The 12,156-nt window shown below is 36.9% G+C and overlaps 1 protein-coding gene across 1 annotated transcript; it reads left to right on the top strand.

Annotated features, from left to right (window-relative positions):
- The first annotated feature begins 83 nt into the window (after positions 1–83).
- Positions 84–10,220, top strand: LOC128509648 (cilia- and flagella-associated protein 95-like). The gene is given in 8 exon segments (XM_053481465.1): positions 84–118; positions 227–302; positions 304–345; positions 2,705–2,814; positions 6,125–6,193; positions 6,955–7,015; positions 9,361–9,482; positions 9,484–10,220. Coding segments are annotated over 8 exon segments (609 nt in total). The 3' UTR covers positions 9,578–10,220.
- The last annotated feature ends 1,936 nt before the right edge of the window (positions 10,221–12,156 follow it).

The raw sequence follows: 12,156 nt of genomic DNA, 5'->3' as shown, positions 1-12,156 counted from the left end.
GGCAGAAAGTTCAGCTCTTAAATTTTAGCTCCTTTTTTTTTTTTTTAAGATCTTTATCGCAATATCACTTGGGTTTATTAAACATGAATTACAGCAAGAAAACGTTGATTTCAAACTGGTGAGTATTATTAAGAAAATCATGCATAATAAAAATAAATGAAACTTCATAAAATTACAGCATGTAAACATAAATCTAATTATTTAAATAACTTCCTGTGTTTTTAAGGCACAAAAACAGGGAGGCAGAACCAAAAGACTATGATATATCTGCATGTCATGATGGACAAAGAAAATTACCCACATACACAGTCCACATACAGACATCTTGGCACATACTTGGATGCAGTATGTAATATTCAGATTATTCTCTTTTCAGATTACACTATTTTAACAGCATAATTTTTTGATACAGGCAACATGGTGGCATAGTGGTTAGCATTGTCACCTTGCATCTCCATGATCGATGGTTCGATTTCTGCCTTCGGTATGTGTGCATGTTCTCCCTATGCTTAGATTAGTCTAATTAGTGTGTGTGTGTATATGTGTGCCCTGCAATGGATTGATACCCCATCTAGGGTGTACCCCACCACATGCCCTAAGTTTCCTGAATACAGGCCCTCCGCAAGCCTGTATACAGGGTAAAGCTATACAGACAATGACTTTCCAGTGATTCTATGTAGTCATGCAAGTAGCACTAACTGGTCAAACTGAAATTTAAAGCTAACTCTCTCTCTCTCTCTCTCTCTCTCTCTCTCTCGCTGTTGTTTATTCTCTTAAAAAGGAGAATTTGAATAGCATGAAATGAAGCTTTCCACGCTTTCACTAACAGCTTGACCGTTTCAAGGGCATCCTTTCAAACTCTTTAAGGGTGTAAACAGACTTTTGTTGCTCACATCAGGCATTTCCTGGTGCACTTGGTCCCCTAATCACATTACACATTGCTGAACTCTGCAGAGAGACGTTAGTTAGCCGTCACAAAATAGATATATATTTTAATGAAATCATTTAAATAATCAGTGTTCAAATCTTAAAAGGTATGTAATTTGTTCAAACTGAGACAATATTACATTAAACAGTATTAAATTTTATAGAGTGTAAGAAATTGACATATTATACAGGAATATTTTAGATTCTTTCAGCATAAAGATGGTCTAATATAGCTCGCTCACTCACTCACTTATCATCTATACCGCTTCATCCTGTATACAGGGGGTCTGGAGCCTATCCCAGGAGACCTAGGGCACGAGGCAGGGTACAGCCTGGTACAGTGCCAATCCATTGGAGGTCAAAAACACACATACACGCCAGTGGCGGCTGGTGAAAATTTTTCCTGGTGGGGCTGATGTGACAAAATATTTCTTTGCTTAGTCCAATATAAGAATTAAAATCAACAGTCAGACGATGATTACAATTAACAGTAATGATTTAATCTCCTCCTCAAAATCACCAGTTTCACAGATAAAGTAAATGAACAAATTTCCATTGTATAATACGCCATGCATGCTTAAGAGAGTATCAAATACAATAATCAACATCAAAGGGTATGATCAGCTGGATCACCTTTCAAGCAAAGTTGCATCTTAAAGTGGTTCACACAAAGAAAAACAGTTTTAAAAATGCAATTTAACACAACAGTCTAAAACGGGTATATTAATAAGGATCTCACCGAATTTGGTGGAAACTGCTCTTCGCTCGTTAAGTTCGCCATCATTACTCTGATTGACCGCGCCTCTCTCTGATTGGCCGCGCCTCAAAAGAAAAAAAAACTTAAATCTCGCGGTATTTTCTGCGGCTTGGGGCAGAATTTCCAGCGCCCCAAGACCGTAAAATTCTGAGAAACTGATTGGCCGCATATTTATTAATTTACCCTAGCAACAGCTACATGACAGGCTATTTGGCTGCACTCAGGGGCGCTTTTTCTCAGCGCCCCATGACAGAAACGATACAAGTCTGTCTGTGGAAATTCACTGGTGAATGAATGTCACTAGGTGGGAAATGTTCTATATGTTATTCATATCGCATGTAGGCACATACTGGTGGGTAAACCGAATTTAAAAACTTAATTTGTAAAAAATATATTTTACATTTTTAGCCCCTCTTATCAGGGAGGGCGGTGCCCCAGCGCCCCCTATGGGCCGGCCGCCACTGATACACGCACTCACATGCTCGTTCCCACACTACACATTTGGAAATGCCAGTTATCCTAACCGGTCTGTCTGGACTGTTGGATTGTGGGTTTCCCGGAGGAAACCCACAAAGCACAGGGAGGGGGCAAGGCAAAAGTGCTAAACACTAAGCCACTGTGCTGCCGTCTACTATATCTGAAGATTTGTAAATAAACCCTGTTTACATGGAACACATTTGCAGTGATATACGGCCAGTCACTGTCATCGTGTTCATGCCATCAATAAATTCTTGAGTTGATAAATTATGCTATAGTACATGCAGCTCAAAGTGAACTTAGCTTTGTTTAATTTTATGCTTGATCATGTATAAAAACTACAAACCTTAGGGAAAAACATAAACACTGACATAACTTGCATTCCTTTTGTATTACATAAAACTCCATAAAGTTTTGCGAAGACTGGCTCTCGTAACTGTTTTATTCTAAGACCCTTATTGTTCTAGTATTAAGGTTGTAGGTTTAAGTGTGCTAGTGAAGTTGCCAGTGAGCATAAAAAAGCATTTTTAATTTTTTTTACAGGATTGGAGGACAACAACCCAAACGGCTCACTCACAGCAAAAGCATGAGGCTAGGAATACTGCAAAGTCAATGGTGCAAGCTGACTTTTTCCACTCTCTGGTGTTTGAGAGGTAAAACAGGAATACATAATTCCTTTTTTACGCAATAGTTTAAAATAATTTTCTTTGTACGACTCGGACTATTTCTAAATTCTCCAATTCCGGTACAGACAGTTCAAGGTTTTTCCTTCTCTTAACCTTTCTGATCCAACACATCAGGAACTGATCAGGTGCAGCAGCAGCTCATGACCATGCTGTAGGTCCTGGTATTTGGAAATATAAGAACATTAAATATTTAATGTTATGATTTATGCTACAGGCTGATATTTAGTGTATTATTTAATAGAACTGTCCAGTCCATAATCCCCGTCCCCTTTCCTAATTTGTGCAACATACAGGATCTGTTATGGTGAACGGTGTAACAGGACCCAGGAAATGTGTGTGTGTGTCTGTGTGTGTGGGCGCAAACCCTGTGGGAGCTGAAAGGCGATAAGATGCTTAGGTGTACAGAACGTTTGTGGAAGGACACATCAAAAAAATAATTTTCTTTTAACAGAGCAATTCTTTTCTTCATAACTATATATTTCTTCTTTTAACAAAAATATTTTCAGCATAATTTCTCCATTTTATCAACATAAAATTTTTACTTTTACTTTTCTCTTTCCACTTCCCTTTGTTCTCTTTTTTTCATGTTTTTTTTCTCTCTTTCATTTGTGCTATCAATGTACTATAAGTCAAAGTTATTTAATAACAGGCCCTATCCAGATAAGAGGCTTATATAGAGGTGTGCTCAGGTGTCGCTCATTACAAAAGCATCGCCTAGCAACCCAAGGTGTCTTTGCCTGCCCGGAAATCCATGGGGTTACAATATCTTTAAATAAAAAAATAAAAAAACAACTAAAATCAACCCAACATCATATTATACTGTATCTGTCAAACAGGATTATTTTTTTCCGAAACTCACTTAAAAGCGGTAACAGGTACTTACACTAGAAAACTGGTGTCAGGATCATCACAGGTCTATCTTGTACAATCCCAAAAAAGCCAATGCAGAACAAACTGTGAAAAAAAAAATACTGGCCCCGATAGATAGGCATCAGAACACACAGTACACAACAGGCTGCCGCGCACGGGCCCCAGCGGGTAATGAGCCCAAGGCCGCAGACCCAGCCTCCAAAATCTCCACATCTCAATCCATTTAAGCACCCATGGAATGCACCAGACAAACAAGATCAATCCATGGAGTGCCCACGACACAACTCTCAGCACCCAAATGGTCCACTGCCAACGTTCTGGTGCCAGACAACACAGCACACCTCTAGAGGCCCTGTGAAGCCACGCCACAAGGATCTAGGTTAGGTGGTTTTAATGTTATGGCGAATCAGTGTAAAAGGACTACACAAGATGAATGAAGATCAACATTAGTTAAGTGGCTATTATCTATGCTGGACATGCCACTACTGATCAGTTGAATCAGGTGAATCCTGTCAAATTCACAGTCCGCTGAACAAGTGGTTTTTGATCTAGTATAATCTCAGCCCAAGCACTTTGGGTTATTTTCTGCCATGCTGTCATGCTGCAAAGTTAAACGACAATGTTACAGAAAACATGTCAATCATCAGAGTCAAAATGTCACAAAATGTTCTTCACACTTAGAATCAGGGAGTTAATTAAATCATATGATTTAAAGGGGCAGTGTCAGTAATAAGAATAACAGATGTTTGCATATGGGTAATAATTTCTATACAAGACTTATATATATTGAACAGGTTTAAGATGATCTGGGGTTAGAGTCCAAATGCACTGAGGGACTTTTAAGCCTTGCTGTGGTTGGAATAAATGCATTCAACCCCTGTCTATTCCTACTGTCCTGCAAAAATCATCTAAAAGATTTCGGGAGCCAATAAACAGTAGACATGAATTTTTAGCTGACATCAATGTTCCTTGAAGTAAGAGTCATGTTCGAAGTTTTTAATTCTATGTTTTTTTGTGTAATAAAATAATAAAAATAATCTGATCATGATTACTCATGATTACTTAGTATTAGGCAAATGCAACCTCAGACAAACACTATATACATATGAAAAATATACGTTTTTACACCGTGCCATCATTTAATAAAAAAAAAAGGACCTTCCTACTGCTGCCACAGGATGTAAGAGGGTAAGATGCAGCCAGTGTGCTGCCTATCATCAGCCTGTGATTAACTGACCAGGAGCAGGTGTGCAGACCTCTATAAAATCAGACTTTTTGGCAGTTTGTTGGTCTAGATCATTCAAGTGTGTGGTACCACCTGAACGCCAAGAGGAAAATGCATAAGCAATGGTTTTAGAGAAGCAATTGTTGCTGCACATTAATGTGGAAAGGGTTATAAATCCATTTCTAAATAATTTGAAGCTTAATATTCTACAGTGAGAGAGATTATTCACAAGTGCAAAGCGTTCAAGACCGTTGCAAATCTTCCCAGCAGTGGACATCCCAGCACATTTACCCAAAGGTCTGACCATGCAACGCTTAGAGAAATACAAAGAACCCCAAGAGCTCCATCTCAGACCCTACAGGCCTCACTGATCATGTTAAATGTTAAAGTCCATGACAGTATAATTAGAAGAAGACAGGATGGTTTGTTTGGAAGGGTTACCAGGAGAAAGCCTCTTCTGTCTAAAAAGGACACCACAGCATGACTGAGGTTCACTAAACTGCATCTGAACAAACCACAAGACTTTTGTAACAATGTCCTATGGACAGATGAGAAAGCTTGGTCAAAACTGAGTCATGAAACAGAACAATGATCCGAAGCACGTCAGTAAATCTACATCAGACTGACGGAAAAATTAAAGATTTTGGAAATCCAGACTTTAACCAAACTGAAATGCTGTGGTGAGACCTTAAGAGAGTTGCGCGTATGCAAATTCCCCAAACCTCAATAAACTGCAACAATGTAAAGTCATACATGAAACGATTCCGCATTGAATGTAAAGTCATACATGAAACGATTCCGCATTGAATGAAATGTCATACATGAAACGATTCCGCAACAAACGCATTAAATTAAAAGAGGGGATATTAACTTTTGAACATGACTGTACTTCTGCAACATGGCTTTCAATGTCAAAAGATATACAGTATAGGACAGGCCTGAAGATTTTATGCTTTTTTTGAAGTTAACACAACTTTTTCATATTATGCATCTGTAGAAAATCAAATGTCTATCACTTATATAAGGTGTTTTATTACTATAATAATAATAAAATTAAACCTAATTAAATTTAATAATAATAATTATTATTATTCTGTCTTTTTCTAATTATACTATTGACGCTGATACAACATGTTTTACACATAGAGAACTTTGATTAAATGTATGTGTTGTTTTCCATAGACAAACACGAACATCAGACACAGCTGTAAAATCAGTCCTATCCTTCTATCAGCCAAGATGTAATGAAAAGTAAGTAAGGGAATTTAATGGAGTACTTCACTACACTGTTTTACTAGACTCATGTTTATATTAAAATGCTATTTTCTTTTATGAGTGCCCGAGTCTATAACTGGTGAAGGACCTGTTTTTTACTTTGATGCCCAGCAGAGGGAAATAGTGACCTTGTTATTGTTTGTGATACTAATAATGTCCATGATGCTTATATGGTGATAAATACATTGTGTTTATAATCAGTATTGTATGATGTATATCTACTTAAGTTTATAACAAAAGTTATAGTTAGGTTAAGTTAAAAGTGATAGATGGAAAATTGCATTTTTATTTCTTTTCAACTTAAACACCTGAATGTCCTCATAGGAAGACATGACATTTTCTCCCAGCTATATTCTCTAAATATTCTGGTGTGATTCTCATGAGGACTGTTATGCATATTTATTTTGCCAAATGGACTTCTGTTTGAAAACACTGAGTAAATTCATAAGTTAACAGGTGATAATAAAAAGAAACAGTGAAGAGAACTTAAAATGTACATAACGGTAGAGTCTGAAAGGAGAATGAGCTTGAAAGGAGAATGTGTAAAAACATTATTCAGTGAAATAAAGGTTCAGTGAAGCCTGAACCTCAACGTTGTTAGCCAAGGCTGAAAGGTTTTGTAGATATCATTTAAGTCACCAGGCTGATTAGTAAGAGACTTGCTTTTTAAAACTAGATATTATGACACATTCTTGTACAAGGTCAGGGTCTAATGCCGCTGTCTACATTTCTTTCAGTGAGTTAATTACTACATATGCACTGAATTATGTTTCACCCCGAATAACCACCAAGCAGACCGTAAGTATAATACCACTCTACATATACAATGACATTGTTCATGTTGTTAAGAGCGTTGGTGTAACAAAAACTAAAGATACCTCTGTCTCTGCCAGATTATGTCATCATCACTTATTTTATCCCGATAGAGTACCTTAGATAATGTTTAATGATCAATGTTTTTTAGTAACTGCAACAACGGCCGCTGTGAAGAAAAAGTTTAAAAAGGCTGTAGCACTTCAGGAGATCAATCTGTTCAATGACAATGCAATGTCACATTTACGAGAAATGTCCAAGGCAAAGGCAAGTTTCATTAGAGAAGTTCCTTTTTAAAGTCGAACAAAAATAAAAACATTCCGGTTTGCCAACAGACACCTTCTGTCAGAGAGCAGTGATTCCGTAAGTGTGTGCGAGAGCATGTGTGTGAAAGTTGTCCTACACAGTAACCCCCTCCTTCCTCCTTCTTCTTTTATTTTGACTTTTATATGAATATATTTGGGTTGTGCAACAAATAGTCAGAGTTTGCATTATTTTTTATGGGGAAGTTTGCTTTGATATCTGAGTGTTTTGAATTACAAACATGCAAATTGTGCTCGCAAATCCAAAGTTAAACTGTACAAGAAAGATTTTCTATGAAAAGCAGCACAGTATGAAAAATTGGGGGGGGTCGTAACCCTTTTTCCACAACACCATAGTTTACAATAAATTTAGGGGTCATATTGTATTAATTCACTTGTTCTAAATAAGGTCTTTTATATATTATATAGTTAAAACTTGCAAATTTAGAGATGCTCCACAACTATTCATGGCTAATAAACAGATTAAAAATGCATTATGTTTGGTGTGATGATGGAGCTTCCTGTAAGGAAGTATTTATATAACATCTATTCAATATTAATTTTAGTCTCAAGTGGCAGCTTTTAAAACATTCATCAGGGTTTTTTTTTCCACCATGGTCCTTGGGACATTTAAGTTTTATCTGTTAAATACAGGTATGCAGCATTTTTTTTTGTCTTATTAACTTCACTGGGCAAAAAGTAAAGAGCCTAGTGAGGGAGCAAATGTTTATACAGCTGTTTATGGCTGCCATGGTATGAGTTATAATAGGAACTAACTAGTTTCGCAGAAATTCCGCAATATTAAATATAACTACCACCATGTGAGTAGCAGCTCATACTAGCAGCATGTCCTAAGCAAGAATATAATCCTAGCAAGCCTGTAGTACCACAAAACCTGCTTTTTAAGGTATGTCCAATTTTCTAGCATAAAAAAGTCATATGCAGAACTGTGTACTGACATTCTTATGATTGCAGTTCTGACACTGTAAAAAAAAAAAGCACATATGAATGAATGAAAAAGTAACATGTTTTACTTATCTTAAATGTTTACACTAATATTTTGCAACATAAACACTATTGAACCGTGACAGTAGCATGAACCCAAAAAAAGTTTCAAATCAATTTACTCCAAACTCCCTTATAATGGCATGGGGGCTAGGGGCAGTAACTGAATTTAAGTAATAAACAAGTTAAATTCTTAATTATACGAGGAACGTTCAAGTCAAACTGGGATTGTTGAAATTTTTGGTGAATGAAAGCAGAATTCATTGACATTTACTGAAGACTTTGATGACGCTATCTTAGTAGCACTAACATTTGAATGGCTCTTTGAAAAATGACACATAACTGATCATCACTTTGCAGAAGAGACACATCTGTCTGTGGAAACTGTACAGACAATCATTGATGAATACCACTTGCACAAAGTTATTGCCACATCCCGTTTACAGTACTGACTTGCTAAATGCCATTTCCACATCCTTGAGCCATTAAAGGAGTTCCTGGGAGGCCAGCATTTTCGGATGTGATTTTCGGAATTTTTTTTTACTTTGATGATAAGTGCTTAGTATGGCAGGGGATTATACAGAGAAATAACGTCCTTTTTACTCTCATAACTTTTTAACGTTCTCTTAAGTCCTGCTTTGACTTGAATGCTCCTTGTATAGCGCAAAGTGGAATGCAAGTTATGTCAATATTTATGTTTTTTTTTCTCCTAAAGTTTTTGTTTTTATACATGAGCAAGCAGAAAATAAAACAAAGCTAAGCTTACTTTGAGCTGCACGTACTATAGTGTAATTTATCAACTCAAGAATTCATAGACGGCATGAACACGATGACTCAGTGACTGGCTGTACACCACTGCATATGTGTTCCATGTAAACAGGATTTGTTTACAAATTTGGAAATGTAGACAGACATTATGTTGAAAGCGCCTAAGATATTCCTTTATAATATTTATTACTACAATATGGAATATAATTTAATATTGTGTTATGTCCTAAATTTATGACTCTTTCATGTCCAAAGATGCAAGCCAAGGAATTGGTAGACAGGAAGCAGGATTTCAGAAGGCACCAGTCTCAGTTCACTGATGTGGCAGATCATCGGCGGTGGGGCCGGAACACCTGGCAGGATTTCAGTGATGAGCAGAGTGGCAAGCTCCCTGTATAGACAAATAAATCTCTCATGTCCATGGGACTCTTCATTCCTCATATCTTCAATTACTTGTTTTGGCACGATTTAGTCAAGTATGTCATGCTTATGTTTTTCTTTTTATCATTTATAACTTTCTAATGCCCAAAAAATCTTAAATTGTGATATAGAGAGAAGTAATTTTCACCACACATGCAAAAAATTATATAAACATCGTATAGGCCAGGTCAGTGCTGGGATTAGTTTTCCTTCCCAGTAGGAGATGCATAGAGGTAAAATAAATCTATTCATTCGCTGCTATACTGTACCTGTTCCTTCCATTATCTATTAAAGTCCCAACGAACATTGTCCCAAAAGGGTTGTTTGTTCCATGCAGACAAATACGTGGCCTCACTCAAATTGTTCAGTGAGGTTTGTAAAAAAAAACAAAAAACTGTGCAGCCCTTACATATCGTAACTATGCTGAACAGCAGATGTAGGGTTTAATTTAGAAATGCACATCATTTTCCTGCATCATCTTCTTTAGTCGGAACGGTTGTTACCATGGCCGATGTGTTGTGAATCTCTAACAAACATTACCATCGTGCTGCTTCGCCTGGTTATTGGTTTTCTTTTTTAAGAGAAGGGTTCTTAGCATTACAGTAGAAGCAACCACAGAAGCCTGAGTATCTATTACTCACCCACATAAAGAATGTGCTTTTGGAAAGAAATAACGGTTTAATGTAAATGTTTCAAGTTAGTCCTTGTCAATACAAACTGTCATTTCAATAAAACAGTTGAATAAGAATCAATGTTATTTTTATTTGTTTTTACCAGAACTTAAGATTTTTTGCTTTAATAGTTTCTATTTCTGGCTTCAATATAAGGGTGGGGTGTAATGGTGTAAATAGATATTTAGAACATTTTGTAGGTGGAGTCATATTGGAGGGTCAAGTCCCAGGGTGTCCTAATAGCAACACTGTGTAAGGGCACATTTCAGTCCTTTTTTAGTAGCTTGAACAGTTATAGTACTACAGTGGTGTTCACTTTGTCACATATTTATGTGTTTAGGTTCTGTTATGTTTTATATTTACTAAGGATAAAATAAGGAGCTAACATGCAGGCGGCATGGGGGTTTAGTGGTTAATACTGTCGCCTTGCACCTCAAGGGTCCAGGTTCTATTTCCACCTTGAGTCTGTGTGCATGGAGTTTGCTTGGTGGGTCCAAAGACATGGCATTCCCAAATTGCCTGTAGTATGTGTGTGCCCTGTGGTGGATTGGCACCACTGTCCATGGTGTACCCCACCTCATGCCCTAAGTCTCCTGAGATAGGCTCCAACCCCCCCACAACCTTGTATACAGAATAAATTGGTATAGATGGTGAGTGAGTTTATATATTCATTCATCATTGCTTTTACATTAAGATAGCATTCGGCGCCCCAAATGAATAACTGAATATGTGAATTAATTTGAAAACCTTCTGCTGACACACTCCTCTGAATCTGTGACAATTTAAACACCAAGCTGTGGCAGTGAAGCTAAATATTGCAGCCAACTGCGAGTGGTCAGAACAGAGGCAGTAGTTTGGTAGGCGAGCAGACTGGAAACTTTTGGAAAGGGCAGCCTGGAATGCATGGGTGCTATTGTTAGTGTTGGATCCTTGGATCACAGCTCAGAAAGTCACATGACATCCCTTAAGGAAGCCCCAGTAAAGCAATAAATGCACAACCCATGAGTATTATGGATGCCACACAACAACGTACCGAGAATTTGTTTTTTCCTTCAAGTAAAAGTTATCAGTTTCTCAGCTATTAAACTGTCAGGTGGAAGTGAATTCATGTTTGATGAAAGAAGGGATATCCTTAATGAACGGAAAAGTGAAGTAGAACAAGCCTTGACGGTTGTGCCTGACATAAATAAGTCATGTAATGACATCCTTTGGGATTTTTTCAGATGATGTCATGGTTTTAGATTTCAGGACAAGTGGTGTTGTGTTAAATATGTTTTCAATATTGTGTGTTGCAGCTTTGTTAGACAAACTGGAGACATAATACAACACTCGGGCCAAGTTTTATTATACCGGACTGTACAAGATAGTACCATTGAACTTTATACATTCTAAATGTAGCTCTTTGCTGCATACAGTATGTGGAAGACAGAGGTATAAAAATATGGATTAAATGTGTGCCAAAAATATGATTTAATTGGGCAATATGGTCTGATACGGTGCCTGTTTTGGGACAGCAATGTGTTGCGGAGAATGCCAGGCTGAGAACAGTGAGCCACTGTATATCAGAAATGTCTTATAAGTATGTCTATTATGCCCTGGAGGCATTAATGCATCTCTAGTGTGTGTGTGTGTGTGTGTGTGTGTGTGTGTGTGTGTGTGTGTGTGTGATTAACATAAATAATGCTGTAGTTCTAAAGCATCACTCAGTTCTGGGAAATCTCAGCAAGTGAAAATACTGTATCTTGAATATAGTTAATTTATCTACAATATCTTAAAATAAGATAAAAAGTAAAACTAAAAAAAATGATTACTAAGATTATTTCTAGTCAAGTTTTTTTTTTTTTTACATGTTTTGACCTATTGGCAGATATTTAATAGTTTTAAGCATTTATTTCTTGAAAGAAGTTAAAAAAAAAGAAAATTTTAAGTATAATTTGTCTAGAAATAAGCTTAGTAATGC

This window comes from Clarias gariepinus, chromosome 21, assembly GCF_024256425.1.
Source record: "Clarias gariepinus isolate MV-2021 ecotype Netherlands chromosome 21, CGAR_prim_01v2, whole genome shotgun sequence".
In the NCBI taxonomy this organism is placed as follows: domain Eukaryota; kingdom Metazoa; phylum Chordata; class Actinopteri; order Siluriformes; family Clariidae; genus Clarias; species Clarias gariepinus.
Note: the sequence above shows the minus strand (reverse complement) of the source record. Positions and strands in the feature narration are given on the sequence as shown.